The sequence below is a fragment of the Cyanistes caeruleus genome, chromosome 25 (assembly GCF_971803275.1).
Source record: "Cyanistes caeruleus chromosome 25, bCyaCae1.hap1.1, whole genome shotgun sequence".
NCBI classification, from domain to species: Eukaryota; Metazoa; Chordata; class Aves; order Passeriformes; family Paridae; genus Cyanistes; species Cyanistes caeruleus.
The window spans coordinates 4045022-4070769 of record NC_141725.1 but is presented as its reverse complement, the minus strand read 5'-3'; the positions used below and the strand labels follow the sequence as shown (position 1 = coordinate 4070769).

Here is a 25748-nt window from a genome sequence, read left to right as displayed (position 1 = left end):
GGGAAAAAAGAGATGAGGATGCTGGTGGTGCCACCTCAGAGCGGCCTGGCCTGGCTTTGGTGGCCTGCCAGGATGTCACCTGCTGGTGTCTCATTCCTGGGGAAACTGAGGCAGCGGCAGGTGAGGAGCCAGGGCTGTGGGAGCTGCCAGCCCCGAGCGCCCACCCGCCAGGCAGCCTAGCCTCCAATAATTAAATACTATCAACAATTGCATATTAATTAATTTAATATCCATTACTATTAATTAACAGGGTAATTAAATCCTTCCCGTAATTAACGCACCACCCAGCATGGAGAGGCCTGGCTGCAGAGCCCTGGTGGAGCCAAGGGAAAGGAGCTGCACAGGGAGCAAGGATGGACCCCCCGGAGCCCTCGGGGGACACAAGCGGAGGGGACACACGGAGGAGGGAAAAGTGATTCCTCAAAGCAAGGCCCTCACACGACATTTATTTGTATTTTATTATAAAAAAATACAGAATCCAAATGGGGGGTGAGAGATCCGGTTACCATCAGCACGACGTCGAGGACGAGAGCGGAAACGTGGAAGGACGGAGCGAGGGAGCAGCACGGGCTGGGGGGGACAGCGCCGAGGGCAGGGGGGGCTGCTCCAGGGGACCCCCAGCCCTCCCCCAGCACCGCCTCCGTCCTTCCACTCTCCCACAGTCGCTGTACACAATATAGATATTTATATATATAATCTATATATATATAAAACACAGACCGAAGGCCAGGCGGGTGCTGCCGGCTCCGCCTCAGAGCCCGGCGGGTGCCCCCCGCATCCCCCCCCCCATAAACACAATGCTTTTGTCACCTTCGGGAACCACGACCTGGTCCGGACACACGGGACAGGGACAGGGACGGCAGGGAATGCGATTTTGTTTTTGTTTTCTTTTTTTAATTACGATTTTTAATTTTTTTTTAATTTTTTTTGGTCATTTTCTTTTTTTTGTAATTTTTTTTTCCGGTGTTTTGTGGGGTTTTTTTGTTGGTTTTTTTGTTTGTTTGTTTGTTGTTTTTTTTTTGGATGGTCGAGATGAGCTTATTGCAAGATTCCAGCTTCCTAGTCTAAAAAATAAAAATAAAATAAAAATAAGATAAACCCTTCCATAAAATCCATTCTCAACAATACATAAAAAAAACCGCTCACAGTATAGCGCTTTATGTACAGGGACGGAGCCGGGATCCGCTCGGAATGGGGCGGCTCCAGCCAGGTCTGAGCCCATCTCCAGCGTCCCCCGGGACCACCGACCCCCCTGGGAATTGGGGGGGCTCTGCAGGATGGGCACAAGACCCCCCCAAGGTGGGACAGCCCCAGATTTAAGGCGAGGAGGGGTCAGACCCCGGGGCTGCGGGGTGACCCCTCCCTGGGGATCTGCCACCCCTGGGGTCAGGGCCAACCTCGGCTCGGGGGTTTGGGGTGGGGGGTTCACTAATTAACGCAAAGGAAAAGGGAAAAATCCCCAAGCCCAGCCCTGGAATGTCGGGGGACAATGGGGGAGCACCAGGAAGGTCCCACACGTGGCCGCCGGCCCCTCCGTGGGGGCTCCTGTACCCCCAAAGCATCGGGGGGACACGGAGCAGGGTGGAGGAGGAAAATCCACGGCGCACACACACACACACACACCCCAACGCCCTCAGAGCGATGGCCACGGCTGGGCGAGCCCGGCCTGCCGGCTCCCAGCGCCCGGCGGTGCTCCCCGTGCCATTCCCGGCCTTCCCAGTGCCGGCCATGGGCAGCGCCAGCCCTTCCCAGCGCTCCCAGTTCCGCTCATCCACAGCACCGGCCGTTCCCGGTGCTCCCCGTGCCGGTGGCCACTCGGTGCTGCCGGTGCTGGCCGTTCCTGCTGCTCCCATGCCCGGCGTCCCTGGTGCTCTCCACGCTGGCCACGGCTTGCTCGCCCAGTGCCGCCCGTCCTCGGTGGCCACGCGTCCCCAGTGCTCTCCAGGCCGGTCATCCCAGTGCTCCCTGTCTCCTCTGACCATTCCTGGTGTCCCCATGCCGGCCATCCCGGTGTCCCCATGCCGGCCATCCCGGTGTCCCCATGCCGGGTGTCCCCAGTGCTCTCCAGTTTCCTCTGCTGCTCACGGAGCCAGCCCGGTGTCCCACGGGGACGGTGGTGGCGGCTGTGACACGAGCGGAGGGGACAGGGTGAACCCCCGAGCGCTCAGAGGGGGCTGTGTCCGTCCAGGCCCCCCGTGCCTGTGGCAGGGGGTGGCCGAGGGTGGCGGGTCCGGCTCCGTGGCGTCCTGGGAAGGAGTCCGTGCCCCCGGAGCCGCTGGCACCATCGCTGTGTCCGGGGGTCCCGGTGGCTCTGCCCGCCGTGGGGACAATGGGGGCTCAGCGGGGACCTGAGCCCGGCCCGTGCAGGTCAGTCTGGCACCAAGGGGGACCCGACGGGAACAACAAATAAAAATAAAAATATTTTTTCTTTTTTTTTTAAAAAAAAAACAAAACAAAACAAGAAAAAAAAAAAAAAAGGAAAAAGGAAAAAGAAAAAACAAAAACCAAAAAAAAGCCAGACGGACGAGGACTCTGTATTTGGTCTAGAAATGTAAAAAGCAACTCCCCGCCGGGACAGCCCGAGCTGCAGGGCAGGGATGGAAGTCGGGATCCATCCCCGGGAACAGCCGGGCACCGCTCCCGGCGGGACGGCCGTGCCACGGCGGGGACTTCAGGCGGCGACAAGATCCTCGCCGGCAGCACCGACCCTCCCCGGGCACCACCCGGGGCTTGCGGGGCGGGCGGGATCCGGGCCCGGGCCGCTCCCGTCGGTGTCGGTGCTACGAGACCAGGAGCGTCCAGACGAGCGGCACCACCGCCAGCGCCGCCGGCGGCACCCTGAGGCTGCAGCAGGAGTTGTTGCTGGTGAAAATGGGCTCCGGGGATTCGTAGAGGGAATCGTCTGCGGAAGAGGAAGGGACAGAGGGAGGGTGAGCCGGGGGATGGCTGCGGTCCGGGATGGAACGGGAGGGGCGGTGATGCTCGGCACCCCGGGGTTGCGAGGTGGCAGCACTGGGGTGGTGATGAGCTGGGCACAGAGCCCTCCCCAAATCCCAACTTCCCCAAATCCCAACTTCCCCAAATCCCAGCCTCCCCAAATCCCAGCCTCCCCAAATCCCAACTTCCCCAAATCCCAACTTCCCCAAATCCCAGCTTCCCCAAATCCCAGCCTCCCCAAATCCCAGCTTCCCCAAATCCCAGCCTCCCTAAATCCCAGCCTCCCCAAAAGCGCAGCTGCCACCCCCGGGATGCGACACGGGGACAGCCGAGCGTGGCTGTGGCCACCGGGATGGGCAGCGTGGCGATGCCGAGGGCGCTCCGGTTCCTGCCCTTTGCCCGGGGCACCGGAGCCTCGCAGCCCTGCCCTGGGCCAGGTGACATTGTCCGGGGGTCACACCGGGATGGAGCCGCTCGGGACAGGGTCACACCCTGCCCACAGCCTGGGGGTCCCGGGAGGGGAGCCCGGAGCACCGGGGACACACCGGGACACACCGGGACACACGGGGGATACACCAGGGACACACCGGGACACACCGGGACACACCGGGACACACGGGGGATACACCAGGGACACATGAGGGACACACCGGGATACACCGGGACACACCGGGACACACCGGGACACACCGGGACACACCGGGGACACACCGGAACACACGGGGAACACACCGGGACACACGGGGGACACACCGGGACACACCGGGGACACACCGGGACACACCGGGGACACACCGGGACACACAGAGACACACCGGGACACACCGGGACACACCGGGACACACAGAGACACACCGGGACACACCGGGACACACCGGGACACACAGAGACACACCGGGACACACCGGGACACACCGGGACACACAGAGACACACCGGGGATACACGGGGGACACACCGGGGATACACCGGGACACACAGGGACACACGGGAACACACGGGGACACACCGGGACACACCGGGACACACCGGGACACACCAGGGACACACCGGGACACACTGGGACACACGGGGGACACACCGGGACACACCGGGACACACCGGGGACACACCAGGACACACCGGGACACACCGGGACACACAGAGACACACCGGGACTCACCGGGACACACCAGGACACAGGGGAGACACACGGGGGACACATGAGGGACACAAGGGGACACACCGGGACACACCGGGACACACGGGGACACACGGGGAACACATGAGGGACACACGGGGACACACCGGGGGACACGGGGACACAGCGGGACACATGGGGGACACACCGGGACACACCGGGACACACCGGGACACACGGGGACACACCGGGACACACCGGGACACACGGGGACACATGCGGGACACACGGGGGACACATGGGGACACACCAGGACACACCGGGACACACCGGGGACACACAGGGGACACATGGGGGACACATGGGGACACACCAGGACACACGGGGACACACCAGGACACACCAGGACACAGGGGGGACACACGGGGACACACCGGGGACACACGGGGACACACGGGGGACACACGGGGGCACACCGGGACACATGGGGACACACGGGGACACACGGGGACACACCGGAACACACGGGGGACACATGAGGGACACACCGGGACACACGGGGGACACACCGGGACACACCGGAACACACGGGGACACATGCGGGACACACGGGGGACACATGGGGACACACCGGAACACACGGGGGACACACCGGGGACACATGGGGACACATGGGGACACACGGGGACACACCGGGACACATGGGGGACACACGGGGGACACACCGGGACACACGGGAACACACGGGGACACACGCGGGACCCCACGTGGCCCCTCCCCCGGCTCAGCTCTCTCCAGTTTGTCACCGGATTTTGGATTTTTACGGAGCTGGCAGCAGGAAAAGCAGAGTCAGCTCCTGCCTGGGGAGGCTCCAACGCTCCCCCCGCCTGGTCCCCCCCGTCCCCCCAATCCCAGAGCATCCCTCGTGCCCGGGAGAAGCTTCCAGACCCATCCCAGGGCCAGACCCAGTCAAGGGGTGCCCCCTCAGGGACCCCCCAGCCCCAGCCTCTCTCCCCCTTCCCTTCCCCTCCACGAGACGGAACAAAATCTCGATATTATTAAAACACTAAAAAATAATATCGGGAGATTTCCCCGCCCAGCCCAGCCCCGAACGGAACGTGATGAGTTTTTACAGATGCCGGGTTTTATTTGAAAGCCACCAAAGGAAGGGAGGCGAGAGCCATCGGTTACCCGGTGACATTCCGCTGTCCCCGGGGAGAGCCGCTGCCATTTGCTAATTACACGTTAACAGCAGAAGAAAATTATTAATTTGTTTTTTTAAATGGCTGATTTATGCGAGTCGGAAAAGTAGCCACAGAGCAGGGACGATTATTTTTATTCTGGGTTTTTTTTTAAAATCCCTATCTCTCTGTCTGGACAGCGCTGAGGGGCCCTGTCCCCATCCCTGTCACCATCGGGGTGGGACCCAAAGGCCACCACTTGTCCCCAAGCCTGGCAGGACCTGGGGACCCCCCCAGGGACCCCCCAAAGCTCTCACTTACTTGTTGGCCGAACATAAACCTTCAGCTTCAGGCAGGGCCTGTCCACCGTGTTCGGGGGGGACGCGGCTGCGGGAGGAAAAGGGGACAAAGGGGGTGGGTTTTGGGGACAGCTGAAAATGAGGGTCAAGGCACTCAATAAAAATAATAAATATTGTTAAAATAATGAACATTTGGGGAAAGGGAGGAATCACAGTAGTTATTGGAGTGATACTTGCTCTCAGGATGGGAAAATGGGATTATTTTATATATATATATATATATATATATAAAGAGAGTTAATTTTATTTTATATATATAAAAAGAGATTTAATTTAAATTTAATTTTCTGGTTTTTTAATTAAAGCAGGTGGGGTTTTTTTGCCCTTTTCTTTTCTGTTTTGGCATTTCACCCCATGGGGGGGAAGAAGAAGGTGCTGAGCAGAGGAGGACCATGAGCGCCCCAGCTCCTCCATCCCTGCTCCATCCCTGCTCCATCCCAACTCCATCCCAACTCCATCCCTGCTCCATCCCAACTCCGTCCCTGCTCCATCCCTGCTCCATCCCAACTCCATCCCAACTCCATCCCTGCTCCATCCCAACTCCATCCCTGCTCCATCCCAGCTCCATCCCAACTCCATCCCAGCTGCATCCCTGCTCCATCCCAACTCCATCCCAACTCCATCCCAACTCCATCCCAACTCCATCCCAACTCCATCCCTGCTCCATCCCAACTCCATCCCTGCTCCATCCCTGCTCCATCCCTGCTCCATCCCAGCTCCATCCCAACTCCATCCCAGCTCCATCCCTGCTCCATCCCAACTCCATCCCAACTCCATCCCAACTCCATCCCAGCTCCATCCCTGCTCCATCCCAGCTCCATCCCAACTCCATCCCTGCTCCATCCCTGCTCCATCCCTGCTCCATCCCAGCTCCATCCCTGCTCCATCCCTGCTCCATCCCAACTCCATCCCTGCTCCATCCCAGCTCCATCCCTGCTCCATCCCAACTCCATCCCAACTCCATCCCAGCTCCATCCCTGCTCCATCCCTGCTCCATCCCAGCTCCATCCCAACTCCATCCCAACTCAATCCCTGCTCCATCCCTGCTCCATCCCTGCTCCATCCCTGCTCCATCCCTGCTCCATCCCAACTCCATCCCAACTCCATCCCTGCTCCATCCCTGCTCCATCCCAGCTCCTCCAGGGCTGTTGCCATCCTTCCATGGGGATGGGCTTTTTTTACCCTCCCATTTTCCTTTTTGGAGCTGCACCCAACAGGGGGAAGGAGAAAGTGCTGAGCTGAGCAGCACCACAGGCATCCCACAGCATCCCATCCCACGGAATTCAATCCCACAGAATCCCAACCCACGGAATTGCACCCCACGGAATCTCATCCCATGGAATCCCATCCCATGGAATCGCATCCCATGGAATCCCATCCCATGGAATCCCATCCCATGGAATTGCATCCCATGGAATTGCATCCCATGGAATCGCATCCCATGGAATCGCATCCCATGGAATCGCATCCCACAGAATTCAATCCCACAGAATCCCATCCCACAGAATCCTATCCCACAGAATCCTATCCCATGGAACTCAATCCCACAGAATCCCATCCCACAGAATCCCAACCCACGGAATCCCATCCCACAGAATCCTATCCCACGGAACTCAATCCCACAGAATCCCAACCCACAAAATCCCATCCCATGGAATCGCATCCCATGGAATTCAATCCCACAGAATCCCATCCCACGGAATCCTATCCCCCAGAATCCTATCCCATCCCACCCCACAGAATCGCATCCCACGGAATCCCATCCCACAGAATCCCATCCCACAGAATCCCATCCCACAGAATCCCATCCCACCCCACGGAATCCCATCCCACAGAATCCCATCCCATCCCACAGAATCCCCTCCCATCCCACAGAATCCCACCCCACGGAATCCCATCCCACAGAATCCCCTCCCACCCCACGGAATCCCATCCCACAGAATCCCATCCCATCCCACAGAATCCCATCCCACCCCACAGAATCCCATCCCACAGAATCCCATCCCATCCTGCTGCATCCCATCTCCATCCCCAGGGCCAGCCCGTGCCCTTGACCCTCTCCGGAGGCACGAGCGTGTCCCGGTGCCGGCAGGTTAATGGATTCCAATCCGTGGGCTCGAGGAGGAGGTAATTTCTTTTCTTTCATGTCTGCTAAATACGGTTCCTCAAAGAGGCATAATTTCTAATGTTCCGCATGACGGGAATTCTAACCGGGTTAGCAATGATCAGCTTCCCATTTACTCCTGTGTAATCTCTCCCTAACGACATTAAAAAATAAAAAAAATAAAATAAAATAAAATAAAATACAAGAGGGGAGGGCCGGTGGGGGGAAAGAGAGAGTTGTGGCCGCAGTTATTGCGCCGGTGACATTTTACGGGGGGGGAAGAGAGAGGGGGGGAAATGGTAATTTAATATAGATAAAAGGAACAAATTAAGTGGGCTGAAAACAGCTGCTTTAGGAAAAAGAGGAGGAATGATAAGGTGGAGGAGCGTGGCCCTGGCTCCGGGGTCGGGGTCGCGCTGCCTGGTTTGGGTTTGGGTTTTACCCCAGCACCTGCTCCCAGCACTGCTGGATTATTTTTCCATTGGGTTCCTCTCCCCCTCCTGCCCCTGCGGATGCTTTGGAGCTGGAAATTCCCTGCCAGGGCCCTGCAGGCAGCAGCAGTTTCCTCCAGAGCAGGCCAGGTGGTTCAGGGGTCAGGTTTGGGTGAGAAAGGGAGCTCAGACTTGGGAGAGCACAGGGATACACGGGAGAGCATGGGAATTACATGGGAGAGCATGGAATTACATGGGAGAGCATGGAATTACATGGGAGAGCACAGGGATACACGGGAGAGCATGGGAATTACATGGGAGAGCATGGGAATCACATGGGAGAGCACAGGAATATGTGGGAGAGCATGGAATCACATGGGAGAACATGGAATTACATGGGAGAGCATGGAATTACATGGGAGAGCACAGGGATACATGGGAGAGCATGGAATTACATGGGAGAGCATGGAATTACATGGGAGAGCATGGAATTACATGGGAGAGCATGGAAATACATAGGAGAGCATGGGAATTACATGGGAAAACATAGGAATTCCATGAGAGAGTGTGGGAGCTCAGGAATTACACACAAGAGCACAGGAATTACATGGAAGAACATGGAATTATATGAGAGAGCGCAGGAATACATGGGAGAGCATGGGAATCACATGGGAGAACATGGAATTACATGGGAGACCAGAGGAATATGTGGGAGAGCATGGAATCACATGGGAGAACATGGAATTACATGGGAAAACATAGGAATTCCATGAGAGAGTGTGGGAGCTCAGGAATTACACACAAGAGCACAGGAATTACATGGAAGAACATGGAATTATATGAGAGAGCGCAGGAATACATGGGAGAGCATGGGAATCACATGGGAGAACATGGAATTACATGGGAGAGCACAGGAATTACATGGGAGAGGACAGGAATTACACAAGAACATGGAAATACATAGGAGAGCATGGGAATCACATGGGAGAACATAGAAATTCCACGTGAGAGTGTGAGAGCTCAGGAATTACACACGAGAGCACAGGAATTCATGGGAGAGCAGGGGAATATGAGTGAGATAATGGGAACACGCGTGAGAGCACAGGAACACATTAGGAGAGCATAGGAATTCCATGTGAGAGCATGGAAATGTAAGTGAGAGGATGGGAATTACATGGGAGAGGATGGGAATATTTTTGAGGGCACAGGAATACACAGGAGATCCTGGGAACGCTGCCTGGGGCTGGGGCCATTCCCAGTGCCATTCCCACTGGGATGAGACCAGTGCCTCTGGAGAGCCTTGGTCACTCTTCATGCCCAGAGCTGTGACACAACCCCAGCAAAAGTTTCCACGGGACGTTTGCCCTGAGCTGCAAACCCTGCGGGTTCGGGATGAATCCGCAGCATTTTGGGCCAAAACTATCCAAAATTTTTGGTTCAAAAACCCAGCCACCAGGACACCCCTGGGACACTCCCACCCCATGCCCAGCGCCACTCACAGATGTAGTAGTACTCGTGGCCGGGTCGGAACTCGAAGCCCAGCGAGAAGGGCGTGAAGAGCTGGAACTTCTCGGAGAACTTGAGGGGCCCGTTGGGGGAGTCGGGGCGGTTGCACTCCCAGCGCTTGAAGCCGCGCTGCCGGTGGTCGCAGGACGCGTGGCCCTCGTAGTTGACCATGTAGAGGATGTACCTCTCCATCCGCTCCGGCAGCGGCTCCTCGTAGTGCGGGCAGTAGATGTCCAGGTAGTCGTTGATGCTCACCTCCACCGTGTAGTCCCCACGGTGGAACCTGAGGAGAAGTTGGGTCAGAGGGTCAGAAACTCGCCCTCGTTAGCGTTGGGGAGCACACGATCACATAATGATTATCATTATCATCATCATCATCATCATCATCATCATCAATATGAAGGTGCTTTATTTGGGTGTCAGGGGTGCACAGACCCAAATCTGACCCCACCTGGTTTTGAACATGTTTTTATACTCTTGTTATATAACTTTCATATTAATTATTAAACTTACATTGTTCTATTGTGTATGCATTGATTTTACCCAAGCGTGGATTTCTCGTGATCGCCCCAAACCCCTAACATCGTTTTTCATGATTCTTTAAACAATAATTAATCACATCTGACAATTATATCATTTATCATATCCTGACTACACAGGTGCAGTTCCACATGATCTCAGCAAGCACAAGGCCTAACATTTCCCAGGGCCTACTTTTAACACTTTTCCCCAGGTTTACCAAGCCTAACTTTCTTTCTAACTCCCTGAATTTTCTATGATTTTAAAATCTTTTACTGTCACCGGCACCCTGGGCTCAGGGAATTGCACGGTGGTTTGGGTTGGAAGGCACCTCAGAGCTCATCCAGCCCCTGTGGATGTTCATTTCTGTGCCCTGCTCGGTGTCTGGGCTGGAGCTGGGCCAAAGCCGCTCTTTTTGGGACTGAAGAGGTTCTTGTTTTGTGGGAATGAGCCAAGGAGAACCATTCCCAGGAGATGGAGTGCTGCCTCCGGCTGATCCTGGACCGTCAGATGTGAGTAAAGAGGGGCAGGTGACCACAGGACTGTGGAATCCCAGGATGGTTTGGGTGGGAAGGACCTCAAAGCCCATCCAGCCCCCCCTGCCATGGGCAGGGACCCTCTTCCACCATCCCAGGGTGCTCCAAACCCCGTCCAGCCTGGCCTTGGACACTGCCAGGGATGGGGCAGCCACAGCTTCTCTGGCCACCCTGCCCCAGGGCCTCACCTCTCCATCATCCAAGGCTTGATCCAACCCCAAAATCCCCATTAACCTCTCCAGATTAATCCACATCCTCTTTGTTTCGCGCCAACAAACCAGCGCCATTTGGTAAGAAATCACACAAAAACGATTATTCCCACATCCCCACAGCTCAGCGCCGCAATCCCGGTGTCATTGGTGTTCTTGGCACAAATTGTCCCAGAGATTAAGGGATTAGCAGCACTGGAGAACTCCGTGGCACGTGCCAACAACCCCCCTCCTGCTCCTGGGGGCTGCCCCTGTGACCCCCTCCCCAAATTCCAGACCCCCCCTGGCATCACAGCCGGCTCCAGGCCGAATTCAGCTTCCTCTCCTCGCTGAGCGAGTATTTTTTCCTCATCAATTTAAGGTTCCCCCTCATCAGGAAGCCCCCCAAAACCTCAGCACCCCACAGCTCCAGGGCTTGGCCAGCGGATGGAGGGACCAGCACAGCCCTGCTGGGCCGGACAGCGACCACAACCCCCTCAAATTCCCAAAGCAGCATCTGGAGGCTCCCTAAAACCCCCCGAGGCTGCGGCAGCCGCTGAGAGTGACCCCAAAAAGGGAAAGGGGGGCACGAAAGGAGGAGGTGTGGGGAGAGGGGAGGGGTCCTGCAGCCCCCCTCCAGCTCATTACCTGCCTCATAAGCTCTCTGATCACACAGCGAACGCGCTAATTAAGGAGCAGGGTTTCTCCCTCTCCTTCCCTCTCCTTTCCCGAGCCAGTTGTGCCAACCCTGCCCCTGGCAAGGTAACATTGGAAAATGTAAAATTAATACAAAGGGCTGGAATTTACTGGGAAACAATTTTCAAACACGAGGAGAACAATAAAAAATATTTAAAGGGAAAACCAACAAAAAAACCTTCTTCTGGCTGCCTTTTATTTAAAAAAATTATTTATTTTAATGATCGTTACTAAAGCCCAAGAAAAGGCGGGGGGGGGGCCCATGTATCAGGGGAATAATAATGATAATAATAATGACACTGATAATAATAATAATAATAATAATAATAATAATAATAATAATATTAATATTAATAATAATAATAATAATAATAATAATAATAATAATAATAATAATAATAATAATAATTCCATTTTTTGGAAAAAATCACTTCAAATTGCTGAATTAAAGCTGATGAAAGCTGATTAATGGCCCAGACAGAGATGGGTGCAGGGGGGCTGCAGGGAGGGGGTCACCCTCTTTGGGTGAGGGGGTCTGTGGGGACCCCCAGCATGGTGCACCCCACTCTGCATGGGGTCCTGGGCTCTCCCAGTGCATCCCAGTCAGAGGATGGGGATGATGCCAGCACCAGAGCCATGGGATTGGGATGGTGCCACAGGACTGGGATGATGCCACAGGATTGGGATGATGCCACAGGACTGGGATGATGCCACAGGACTGGGATGATGCCACAGGACTGGGATGATGCCACAGGATTGGGATGATGTCACAGGACTGGGATGATGCCACAGGATTGGGATGATGCCACAGGACTGGGATGATGCCACAGGATTGGGATGATGCCACAGGATTGGGATGATGTCACAGGATTGGGATGATGCCATAGGACTGGGATGATGCCACAGGATTGGGATGATGCCATAGGACTGGGATGATGCCACAGGACTGGGATGATGCCACAGGACTGGGATGATGCTGGCACCTGGATAACACCTTGGGATAGGGATGATCCTAACACCAGAGCCAATGACATGGGATGGGGACAATGATCTTACTGATCCCATCATCAGAGATGACATCATGGGATGAGAATAATTCCATCACCAGGGAAGATACCAGGGGATGGGGACGATGCCATGGGATGGGGACAATGTCATGGGATGGGGACAATGTCATGGGATGGGAACAATGTCATGGGATGGGGAAGATGCCATGGGATGGGGACAATGCCATGGGATGGGGACAATGCCATGAGATGGGGACGATGCCATGGGATGGGTACAATGTCATGGGATGGGGATGATGCCATGGGATGAGAATGATGCCATGGGATGGGGATGATCCCAGCACCACAGCTGGTGTCACAGGATGGGAGTGATGCCATGGGATGGGGATGATGCCATGGAATGGGGATGATGCCATGGGATGGGTGGGGTGGGGATGATGCCATGGGATGGGTGGGATTAGGATGATCTCATCCCCAGGGACGAACCCTGGGAGATCCTGGCAGCACACACTCCATGGACACCCCAGCTCTGGAGCTCCATGCTCCCACCCACGGAGCCTGGCTCAATCATGCTGGGCTTCAATCAACAGCACCGTGACACCTCTGCCCCTTCCACGACAGGAGCAAGAACCCATCCTGGGGAAATTGTCCGGAATTAAAATCTGGGAGCTGGTGAAGCCCCTTTGGCAGCACCCAGCCCCTGTAGCCCTGCACCACACCGGGCAGGTTTCCCTGCTGGAAACACACTGACTTCCCAAGTTTTTACCTCTTGGATATTCACTGTGGAGGGGAAAAACCCTTCTGGGAGGAGACAGAGAGAGCCCCCCTGGCCCCTGCAGGGCAGAGCCAACCAGGAGAGCAAATCCCACGCCTAAACCCTGGCCCTGGTCCCCCAACCACAGCCAGTGCCTCAGTTTCCCCTCTGAGCTGCAGCAGCATCCTCCCAAAATCCCCAAATTCGGGCAGCGACCCAGCGCGGGAACAAAGCGGATTTGTCTCTCTACACCCTGCGAGACCAGCCAGTGTCCCAAGGGTTAAATAATTCAGATTTTTCTTTCCTGAACAGCTTGAAAAGAGATATGATTGCACCCGCTGGAATACGGGGAGGGGGGGTGGATATTATGGATGGAAAAGAGCTATTTAAGCTGAGGAATGGTGTTGGCACATAAACAAATGGGTATAAACCGGCCATGAATAAATTGAGGCTGGAAATTAGGAGGTTTGGAACCACTGGGGGCCGGTCGGGGCTCACGGGGGCAGAGGGGTGAGGGGGGGATTGGGGCAGGGGGGCCAGGTATGGGGTCCCCCCCCGCTCCAAGGGCACCCGTCCTTGCAGGGCCAGGCGCTGAGAGACTTAAAATCTCCCTTCCGCTTTCATCTCCCGAAATCTCCTTCATTCAAATAGTCACAGCGTGATCAGGAGTAATAAGCCTATTACAGAGCAAAATAAAACACAGCAGCTCCCCCCCCCCGCCCCCCCAAACCAGCCCCCCCAGCCCTCTTTGGGGCTATTAAACACAACCCGATGGAAATTCAGCTGCAGAGTAGCCAATGTCAACACCCCCCCAGCTCCCCCAGCCCTGCAAGGTGTCCCCCCCACCTCAGGAAATGGGGACAAAGAGGCTCCCGGAGCTGGGGGGTGGCAGGGAAGGGTCCCTGGGGTGCAGGCGCCCACCGACCCCTTCCAGCAGCTCCTTTCTGCATTAATCCTGTTGCTCGGCTGGCTCCTGGCATGTCCGTGGCCGGCAATGGACTTCACGCCGGGAACATTTAAGCCGGTTTTCCATCTGTTTCTCCTTCTCCTTGGGCAGCCGGAATCGCTGCCGAGCCCAGCGCCATCCCACGGGATGCCCGGGGCTGGGCAGGAGCCGGACTGGGCAGGATCGGGGGGGAATTTGGGCCATGTGCTGGTCCCAGGCTCCACAGGCTGATCCCTGTTCCCTGCTCAAGAGGCAAAAGCCACCTACGGAGCTGGGAGGGGATGGAGCAGGATGCACCTGGACATCTGTGTCCAGCCAGTTTTGGTCCACGCCATCCCACTGCTCCCTCCCACCGCCCCACCAAGGTGATTTTAACCGTGTTTCCCAATATTTTCCATGTCGGACAGCGAGCGTCCCCTGCACCGGCACCTCCCGAACTCCCTCCAGGATGTTCCCAGCATCCCAACACAGCCAAGCCCGGGCGCTGGCAGGGATGAGATGACATCCAGGGGACGCCCCATCCCCACCGACCCCACCCCCCGGGATGGTGGCAGTGACGAGTGGCAGTCCCCGGAGGCTCCGGCGTTGTCCCCGGTGCCTCGGTGGGACAGAGCGGGGACGGCGCCGTGGCTCACGGAGCGTCGGTAATGCGGTCCGGAGGGACCCCGCCGTACACACAGCACCTAAATTATTTAATTTCTCCAAACTGCTGCACCTTTATAAATCATTAAAAGCTCCTTTTGATCTGTGTTAATGAGGTTTCCTGAGTGCGGGGCTGGGAAATGCTTCGGCGCCAGAAAGCGACGCCGCTGATTAAAAAAATAAAGAGGGGGCGAGAGGGAGAGTGTGGGGCGGGACGGGCACGGGCAGGGGTGGGGGGCACGGGGAGGTGGGCATGGGGTGGGGGGCACGGGGTGGGGGGCACCGGGGCTCCCCAGGGCCCAGCCAGGCAGTGGAGGGGCTTTAGGAATGCCTGTCATGTTTATGTTCTTTCCCTTTCTCTTCCCCTCCCTTTCTCTTTCAGTTTCCCTTTCCTTTCCAGTTTCCTGTCCCTTTTCTCTCTCCCTTTCCCCTTTCCTGGAGCGAATTCCTGGGGAATTCCAGGAACACGCTGGTCCCAGCTGCCACCACGTCCCTGGGAACCAAACCACGGGCAGGGCTGGGGCTCTGGTCCTCCTGGTGCTGTGGGAAACAATTCCCTTTTGGGAGCGGCGGGATGGGATGAAACCCCCCAGGGCTGTCACCGGGAGCCCTGGCCAGCCGGGGCCCGGTTCCAGCGGTGCCACCATGGGTGACCCGGCCGGTGACACCGTGGGAGCGGTGGGAGCGCTGCGGCGCCGGCCCTGACAGCTTTAATGCCGGTATTTATCTCCGCTCCAACCTCCGAGCCCGGCTCAATCACCGCCATCGGGAATGACGGTGACGGCTCCCGCCGGTGGCAGCTGGGCTTGGGCTTAACATCGGCTGAAAGCCCTGGGGCTGCTCCGGTCGGGGACAGGGGTGGGACAGGGATGGGACAGGGGTGGGACAGGGATGGGACAGGGGTGGGACAGGGATGGGACAGGGGTGGGACAGGGGTGGGACAGAGATGGGACAGGGATGGGACAGGGGTGGGACAGGGGTGGGACAGAGATGGGACAGGGATGGGGACAGGGATGGGACAGGGATGGGGACAGGGATGGGACAGGGGTGGGACAGGGGTGGGACAGAGATGGGACAGGGATGGGGACAGGGATGGGACAGGGATGGGACAGGGGTGGGACAGGGGTGGGGACGGGGTGGGACAGGGGTGGGACAGGGGTGGGACAGGGGTGGGACAGAGATGGGACAGGGATGGGGACAGGGATGGGACAGGGATGGGACAGGGATGGGGACAGGGATGGGACAGGGATGGGGACAGGGATGTGAATGGGGATAAACACAAGGGCAGGCACAGTGATGGAGACGGGGACAAGGATAGGGATGAAGATAATGTGGATAGAGACAGGGATGGGGACAGGGATGGGGACAGAGACAGGGATGGGGACAGAGACAGGGATGAGGACAGGCATTGGCATGGCAGGGGGGATAGATGGGGATGGAGATGGAGATAAAAACTGGTACAGGGATGAGGATGGGAACGGTGATTGAGACAGGGATGGAGTGGGGATGGAACAGGGATACAGACAGGGACAGCGATAGTGATGGAGATGGGCACAGGGATGGAGACTGGCGCAGACATTGTGGGTAGTGAGAACAAATTCCATGCAGGAGCAGGGATCACTTCCCCAGCCCTGCCATCCCCAGAGCTGCCCAGGGACCAGCACTGCCCCAGCTAGAGCAGGGGAGCAGCACCCCCAGCCCGGCTCGGCCTGGCTCTGCCAGAGCTCACGCCTCCACTGACGGATATCTCCCTTTCCCTCCTTTTAAGGTAAATGACAGAAAATCCCAGGACAGCCATCAGCCTCCGAGGTAACCTCGTCCCGCCTCGGCCGCGTTCCCACAGGATTCAGCGGCTCCTGTTACCTGGGGCAACGGCGGGGAAATGACGGCTGGCATCTAAATTGCCATCATTATGCTCCAGAGCCAACACTCCCCATTTACACTTTATTGTCATCTTTTGCTTTAGGGAGATGCTGAGATATTACAGGATGGGGTGACAGAGCGGGATGAGATGGGATGCACGAGGAGAGAGGCGCGGAGATAAATGGGGACCCCCGGAGCTGTTATTTCAGCCTGATTGAGGATCCCGAAGCAGAGCCGAGCCCGAGCCCGATCCCGCAGGCTGTGGGGAGGCTTTAGCGCACAGAAAATAAAATTTGTTTAAATGCAAGCGCCAGCCTGGCGGGGCTGGGCACGTGGTACCTGGGAGAGGAGGATTCCCACCAAAGCGGTGCCGAAAACGCCGCGGAAGCTGCTCAGCCTCCTCATACTGACGGAATAATGGGAACTGATCCTCGCTGGCAGCTGGTGCTGGGATCCCACCGTGGGGCTGGCACCCCATTGTGGGGCTGGCACCTCACTGCACCCCTGGTACCTCTCTGTGGGGCTAACACCCCAATATTGGATGCTGTACCCCATTCCAGGGCTGGCACCCCACTGCAAGGACACTCCTGGCACCCCAAAGCAAAACCTGCTCTTGGTTCTCCAAACTCCGAGTTCATTCTCCCTCCCCATCTCGCTTTTTGCCAAGCTGCACAAAGGAAAAAAGCCAAACTTAGGGTGTCAACCCCCCTCATCCCCATCCCCAGACTGCACTGAGACAGGGCTGGGGGGGCTGCTGGGGACAGCAGGGGGAGGAACGGGGCCTTTCAAGCATTTGGAGTGAAAAAAGAAAGAGAGAAAAAAGCAAAGAGTTCAAAAACTGAGCAGCTTTGCAGGGAAGAGCCAGGGTAGCTTCGCCCTCAGCCCCACTGGGATTGGGATCGGGAGATTCCTTCCCACAAACCTCCCTGAGCAGGACCCCGGAGCTCCCAGTGCCTGGGATAAACCCAACCAGAGCCACGACCCCATGGAAGCACCAAGAGCTGGGATTTTCACACGACCCAGCTCGACACGGACACGCCGGCTGGATGGATCCTGCCATGATGCCAAGCATGGATCAGACAGGCTTTTCCCTCGGACTCATGACATCACCTTCTTGTCCAGAAAAAAACCACAGGTGTCAGCTGGAAATTGTGGTTTTGACACACAAATATTCCATTTTCCACGCGCCACAGACGATCCAGGGGGATGAACCTCACTCCCCAGGCAGGTGGAGTCTCTTTTTGGGGAGCTCTACCCTCACACCGCAACCAAAGCTCCCTGGAACCGCTCCAGCTGCTGCAATTCCCACCACTCACCCCTCATTAGCATGGATGCTCGTTAGCCCAGCGCTGAGACTAATCAATACTGCCATTAACCAACTCCCCGGAATTAATGCGCTTGAACCTGGCAGGCCCTGGGATATTGGTCATTTTTCCACTTAACCTGGCAGGAGGAGTTTTTCCCTTTCCTGGTGCCAGTGGATGATAGAGGGAAGCTGGGACAGTTCATCCCGACAGCTCCTGGCTGCTGGTTCACCGCCAGCTTTGGGTTCACCACCACTTTTTGCTCATCCCAAGGTTGTTGGATGCTCCCAAACCTCAGGGAGCACCATCAGCACAGGGGAAGGGCAGCCCTGTCCCGAGCCATGAGCTCAGAGACCCTGGGTAGGGCTCTGGGGTCTCCAATGCAGCATGGGGACACCCAGATCGTGACCTTCTGGTGCCACCCCATTCCTGCAGCTGCTCCATCCCTTGTGCCCCAGGTTCCTTGCCCCGGAGCCCCGGGCAGGCACAGCCCAGCCGCTCTCCCGGGCACCCCAGAGCCACCCTCCCCTGCTGCTCCCGCCGCCTCGCAGCGCCTCTGGCTAAACAGAGATCAGAAATGTTAGATCTTTCTTAACATCTCCTGCCAGCACTGTCAGTGGCCCTCTCCAGAGTACCAGGGCCCTCTGTTATGTAAACACAGCACATTCTCTGTCAAAGATTAAAAAAAAAAAAGCCTCATTTGCACATAAAAGCAGCCTCTGCACTAGTTACGGGCACTGTGGCATGTAAGGAAGACTGTAGGTTAAATTCAATAATAAAGTGGGGCGGCGCAGAGGTCCCGCTCCAGCTCCTTCTCCCTCAGCCCAGCCCCGGCTGCTCCGGCCGGACCTGCGGCCACCAAGTGGTGCCGGCCACGAGCCCCTGGGCTGGGGACTGAGGAGGCACGGTGAGCCGTGGGGAGTGACCCCAGGAGCTTCACTGCACCGTGCCAGGCCACCCTGAGACCCCACCCTGCTGCTCCTCTGTGCCCGCTGCACGTTCATGGCACCCCAGACTCCATCATCGCCATCTCCTCCCCTTGGCACCCCATCCAGAGCGGGGCCTGCTGCCCCACATCCCTCCCAACACATTTTGGGGAGCTGGCAGCGTCCTCACGCCCCAGCACAGCTCTGCCATCGCCACGGAGCAGCTCCCGGCTACCGAGGCACCAGGAACCGCTCAGATGACGAATGTGACACCGTGGATGTGACATCCCTCGCTGCCAGCCCTCGGTGACGCGGTGCCCACTGCGGTGGGATGGCACCGGGGGGGTCTCCGGCCACGGCCGCCCCTCCAGGGAGCGCCAGCGGCTCCGGGGATGGCGGCAGCCAGCCGGGCCCGGGGCTGGATCCACACAAATCGAATCAGCAGAAACTCAACTGTCGGAGAGATGAGGGCTGGGAAGTGTCACGGTAATTGTGTTAGTGGCGGCAGAGCCATGGCTGATCCGGGAGCCGGGGGGCACGGCAGGGTGGGCACGGTGAGGTGGGCATGGTGGGATGGGCACGGTGAGGTGGGCATGGTGGGATGGGCATGGCAGGGTGGGCATGGTGGGATGGGCATGGCAGGGTGGGCATGGCAGGGTGGGTATGGTGGGATGGGCATGGTGGAATGGGCATGGCAGGGTGGGTATGGTGGGATGGGCATGGCAGGGTGGGCACGGTGAGGTGGGCACAGTGAGGTGGGCACGGCAGGGTGGGCATGGCAGGGTGGGCATGGCAGGGTGGGCACAGTGGGATGGGCATGGCAGGGTGGGCATGGTGAGGTGGGCACGGTGGGATGGGCACGGCAGGGTAGGCATGGCAAGGTGGGCATGGCAGGGTGGGCACAGTGGGATGGGCATGGCAAGGTGGCACAGAGCAATGGGCACACAAGGGTGGCCACCACAGGATGGCCATGATGGGATGGGCACGGCAGTGCCAGCACAGGAGCTCACTGGACACCCAGATCCGTCAGGCCCGGTGGGAGGACCGAGGGTCCAAGAGGGATCGGGGCGAGGGCCAGTGGACCCAGACAGCAGAGCCAGGTGGCAGGAGGGGTCACAGCGACGGCTGACAGCAAAGGTGACAGGGACACCAAGATCTGGAGGGAGGTGATTCATTCCCAAATCACTGCGTGCCAGCAGCCAGCACACGTGTCCCCACAGACACTGGCCTGACACACGTGTTCCCAGGGACAATCACCTGGCACTCGTGTCCCCATGGACACCGGCCTGGCACTTGTGTCCCTATGGACACCAGCTTGACACACGTGTCCCCACAGACACCAGGCTGGAACAGGTGTCCCTATGGACACCGGCCTGGCAGATGTGACCCCACGGACACCGGCCTGGCACTCGTGTCCCCACAGACGCCGGCCTGGCACTCGTGTCCCCACAGACACTGGCCTGACACGCATGTCCCCACGGACACCGACCTGGCACTCGTGTCCCCATGGACACTAGCCAGCACTCGTGTCCCCAAGGACATCGGCCTGACACGCATGTCCCCACGGACACCGGCCTGGCACTCGTGTCCCCAAGGACACTGGCCTGACACGCATGTCCCCACAGACGCCGGCCTGGCACTCGTGTCCCCACAGACACTGGCCTAACACGCATGTCCCCACGGACACCGGCCTGGCACTCGTGTCCCCACGGACACCGACCTGGCACTCGTGTCCCCTTGCACACTCAGCCCTGTGCACACCAGCCCCGCTCACGTCCCCACCGCCGTCGGGCACCGCACGTCTCTCGCAGCCGGCACGGGACCACGCGTGCTCATCCGTGCTCCGGCGGCTCACGCTGAGCGCCCTAATTACCGCGTCTGGCCAGGCGGGCGGGCGCTGATAACGGGCACGGGACGGAGCTGCCGGGGGTTATCAGCCGGTGACAGCCGGGCCCCCCGCCGCAGCCCGCTGGGACAGCCGGATCAAGGCGCCCTTTGGGGGTCTCTGGTGGGGGATGGGGTAAAAAGCCCCCCAGGGGTGACCTCATTAGCACGGCCGAGCCCCAGCATGGTTGTGGCTGGGCCTGGCACGCTGCAGGCAGAGCCTCAGGATGTGGGGTCGTCTGTGGTACGATGGCGGTGCCAGCCTCTTGTCCCATCTGCTGTCACCTCCCCTCTGTCCTGGGAGTGAGGGACAGCCCTTCCTGGGGTACCCACCCTGCCAGTGGCACCAGGCTGGAGGGGGATTTTGGGTGTCCCTGGTGCTGTGAGGGGCCGGGTGGCAGCAGGAAAAGGCACTGAGGAGATGGATCAGTGTCACACCCCAGCCTCTGGGCTAAACCAGCCGCTGTCCTGGTGCTCCCCAGAGCTGCTCCTTCGGCCTCATCCCAGAGCCACAAGCGGGACACGGCACCGTCCTTCCGTGGCACCAGCACGGTATCCGCTGCTCCCGTGCCTCAGTTTCCCTACCCCGGGGCTGGATCTTCCTGCACGGCGCGGTCCAGCAGCAGCAGCCACAAACAAGGAGCACATTCCCCATCCCAGGTGGCTGAAGACACACAGATGAACACGGATAAACACGGATCGGTGCATTATTTCACTCGTTGCCCGCTCTATTTTCGGCTGGCGGCGGGACGGGAGGCGGCAGGGCGGCGGTCGGCGGGAGCACCGCTGACTCTTTAACCTTGGAACACTTGGAATGGCAGGGAATTTGGGGCGGTAATTTGATCGGCGGGAGCCGGGCGAGCGCTGGCCCCGCAGTCACCGGGAAAACGCCGACGCGGTGGAAATCGGCCGCCGCTGCCCAGCGGGACATCAGCCGGGCACGGGGACACGGCTCAGAAGGACGGACCGCAGTCCTGGCACCCCGCAGCCCCCTGTTCAGTGCCACCCTGGCATTCCCAGGCTCCAGACCCGCGGGGACCCCCAGCCAAAGGAGCCCTCTGTCCCCCCGTCCCGGCAGTAATTCATCACGCCCGGCCCTGACAGCTCCCTTTGACGGGGTCTCCGGGGGGGCCGAGCGATGCCTTTTGTCTGCCCAACAATTAATTATTTCCTGGCTAATGATGAACTCCGACTTGCCAAGCAGGGAGAGGCTGCGTGCGGGAAGGAGCCAGCCCTCCCTCACCCCGCCGAGCCCCCTCCCCACCACCTCCCCCACGGCAGGGTGGGATGTTGGGGTACCCAGGGATAAGGCTGGGATGCGGGACCCCCCTGCACTTCACCATCCTTCTCAAAGGGTAGCTGCCCGCCAAAAAGGGCGCCCCAAAAGCGGGAGGATGGTGCTGGGCTGGCAGGATGGGTGCCCCTCTGGCGGTGCCAGCAGGTGGGTGCTGCGCTGTGCTGCGGCAGCAGGTGCTGGCAGCACTCTGAGTGCCAGTGGCGGCAGCCCCGGAGCGCTCCAGGAGCGGATAACCGGCTGATGGGGCTGAGCTAATGGAGAAAATCCATTTAGGATCACTCGATACTCTCCCCTGGGCTTTCATTACACCTCGGGGCTCCGCAGGGCACCGGGCCCCGAGCCGGCCTCTGCCAGCCCTGATCCCATCGCTGCCGGCTGCGTGTCTCGGCAGAGGCGCTGCAGGGCTGTGGGGAGGGCTGAGGGGAAGAACTGTGGGGAGGGATGAGGGAAGGGATGCAGGAAGAGACGAAGGAAGGGATGTGCATGGGAAATGATGCAGGGAGGGATGCAGGAAGGGATGTAGCAAGGGATGTGCATGCAAAGGGATGCAGGAAGAGATATGGGGGAATGCAGGGAGGGATGCAGGAAGGGATGTAGCAAGGGAAGTGCATGAGGAGTGATGCAGGAAGGGATTCAGGAGGGATGCAGGAAGGGATGTGCATGGGGAGTGATGCAGGAAGGGATGTGCATGGGGAGTGATGCAGGAAGGGATGTGCATGGGGAGTGATGCAGGAAGGGATGTGCATGGGGAGTGATGCAGGAAGGAATTCAGGAGGGATGCAGGAAGGGATGTGCATGGGGAGTGATGCAGGAAGGGATGTGCATGGGGAGTGATGCAGGAAGGGATGCAGGAGTGATGCAGGAAGGGATGTGCATGGGGAGTGATGCAGGAAGGGACTCAGGAAGGGATGTGCATGGGGAGTGATGCAGGAAGGGATTCAGGAGGGATGCAGGAAGGAATGTGCATGGGGAGTGATGCAGGAAGGGATTCAGGAAGGGATGTGCATGGGGAGTGATGCAGGAAGGGATTCAGGAGGGATGCAGGAAGGAATGTGCATGGGGAGTGATGCAGGAAGGGATGCACGGAGGGACGTGCATGGGAAGTGATGCGGGAAGGGACACAGCGAGGCTTGTGCACAAAGCCTGCAGCCCTGAGCTTGTAGCTGCAGGTGACAAGAGCAACGCCAGCAATCCCTGCGAGGGACAGGGACAAACTGGGGTGCGATGGGGCCTTGCCCTGGAGCAGCTCCCAAGGAACCTTGCCTGTAACAGGGACCCCCGGGGCTGCGGGCACTCAGGCCGGGCTCCCCGCAGCGGGAAAGGCGACAGAGCCATGAAAAGAAGTAAAATAATTATCGGGCGCTGGCGGCTCGGGCTCCCGCCCGGCGCGTTCTGTTTAAGGCTAGTTAATAGCCAGTGTTCTCTGGTTAGGCCTGAATGACATTTCCAGAGTTATAATAACTGAGCTATTACTCGCCGTATTGATGCATTCCCCCCGCCGGCAGCGGCTCATCCCGCGCCGTGCCGCCCGGCCGCCGAAAGCTCCTTTAGTCAATAGCACTTCTATTTTTCATTACTCCCTGGAAATGTGGCTCTTGGAAGCTCATCCGTCATTCAATTACGCCCTGGTTCAGTCCTATCATACACGTGTCATAAAGTTCCTCAGATCTGAACTGCTGTTAATTTTCTGCGCCATCCCAAGGGGATGCCCGGGACGTGCCTGGAAAGCAACCAGGCAGCCGAGGGCATGCCGGGTACGGGCGCTCCCGGGAGCGGGGGCTGCGGCACTGCTGGGGTGCCCGGCTGTGGGGGGCTGCTCACCCCAGAGCTCGGATGCTGTCCCTTCCCCACGGCAGTGGCAGCGGGCCTGGCGCCGCACGACCTTGGCAAAGCTGGGAATTTATTCCTCGGGCTGGTTTATTCTTTTATCAGGTGTTGGTTTAACAGGGCGAGCTCCCCCCTCTTCCCCTTTAATCCTATCGGCATCTGTGTTCGGCACGTCCGTACCCAGAATAATCACCTGCCTGGCAGATTTGTCACTTTCACCAGATGTAATCGGGGAACTTTTCAATTTTTTTTTTATTTTATTTTTTATTTTTTTTCCCTTCTTTTTGAAACTCTCCTTATTTTCTGTTTCTTAGAAGCTGCAGCTCGCGGGCAGAGGCGGCTGCTGCAGGCGGTACCTGCCCCAGGTCACCCTCCCCAAAGCCGAGGGTTTGCTCTGCTCAGCTCCGCTCTCCAGCTGGGTTTTGGCTGAGGGGAGGATGTCAGGGCAGTGGCACAGAGGGTGGATGCCAAATGCTGTGCCATGGTGGCTGTTGCTGCCATCCTCTGCTGCCAGGAGCACACCTGCATGGGCACAAACCCTGAGCCAGGGGGGAAAGTGGGCACAGGATGAGGCTGGGGGATGTTGGGGATGGAGGATGCTGAGTCAGGGGGATGCCAGGTCAGGAAGATGCCAGGCTGGGAGGATGCCAGCTCAGGGGGACGCAGAGGTTGCTCACAACATGTCCCTGCACAGATGCCGAGGACCTGCAGATCCTTCACGGCCTTGAAAACTCACACCCGAGAGATGATGTCAGCCCTGCTCCCTTCCCCACCCCTCCAGGCATTCCTGCTTTCCCACCACGGAGCGCCCGTGGTTCTCTCCCAGCCAGGGCTGCCCTGGGGATCCCCGCCCGTGCTCTCCTGTCCGGGGCGTCGTGTCCAGTCCCCTCATGAGTGCCTGGGTGGTCTCAGCCACTCCCCGGGGCCTCCCAGCAGGACAATGACCTGGTCCCTGTCCTGCTCCCACGCGCTGCTTCCTCTGAGCCGGGACAGACACACGGCCGGGTGGGACAGACACACAGACACACTCCCGGGTGGGACAGACACACTCCCGGGTGGGATGGACACACTCCCGGGTGGGACGGACACACTCCCGGCTGGGACGGACACACTCCCGGCTGGGACAGACACACTCCCGGCTGGGACGGATACACTCCCGGGTGGGATGGACACACTCCCGGGTGGGACAGACACACTCCCGGGTGGGACGGACACACTCCCGGGTGGGATGGACACACTCCCGGGTGGGACAGACACACTCCCGGGTGGGACGGACACACTCCCGGGTGGGATGGACACACTCCCGGGTGGGACAGACACACTCCCGGGTGGGATGGACACACTCCCGGGTGGGACAGACACACTCCCGGCTGGGACAGACACACTCCCGGCTGGGACAGACACACTCCCGGGTGGGACAGACACACTCCCGGGTGGGACAGACACACTCCCGGCTGGGATGGACACACTCCCAGGTGGGACAGACACACTCCCGGGTGGGATGGACACACTCCCGGGTGGGACAGACACACTCCCGGCTGGGATGGACACACTCCCAGGTGGGACAGACACACTCCCAGGTGGGACAGACACACTCCCGGGTGGGACAGACACACTCCCGGCTGGGACGGACACACTCCCGGCTGGGACAGACACACTCCCGGGTGGGACGGACACACTCCCGGGTGGGACGGACACACTCCCGGGTGGGACAGACACACA

At 58.6% G+C, this 25748-nt stretch overlaps 1 protein-coding gene across 1 annotated transcript in view; it reads right to left on the bottom strand.

Annotated features, from left to right (window-relative positions):
* Positions 1–2444: 2444 nt before the first annotated feature.
* EFNA2 (ephrin A2) overlaps positions 2445–25748 on the bottom strand; it is a 45837-nt gene continuing 22533 nt past the window's right edge. The window contains exons 2-4 of the mRNA XM_086862965.1: positions 9631–9920; positions 5559–5624; positions 2445–2902 (exon numbers count right to left, since the gene is read on the bottom strand). Of these exons, the coding sequence (XP_086719091.1) occupies positions 2781–2902; positions 5559–5624; positions 9631–9920 (478 nt within the window). The 3' untranslated portion in view covers positions 2445–2780. The remainder of the gene's footprint in view (positions 2903–5558; positions 5625–9630; positions 9921–25748) is intronic.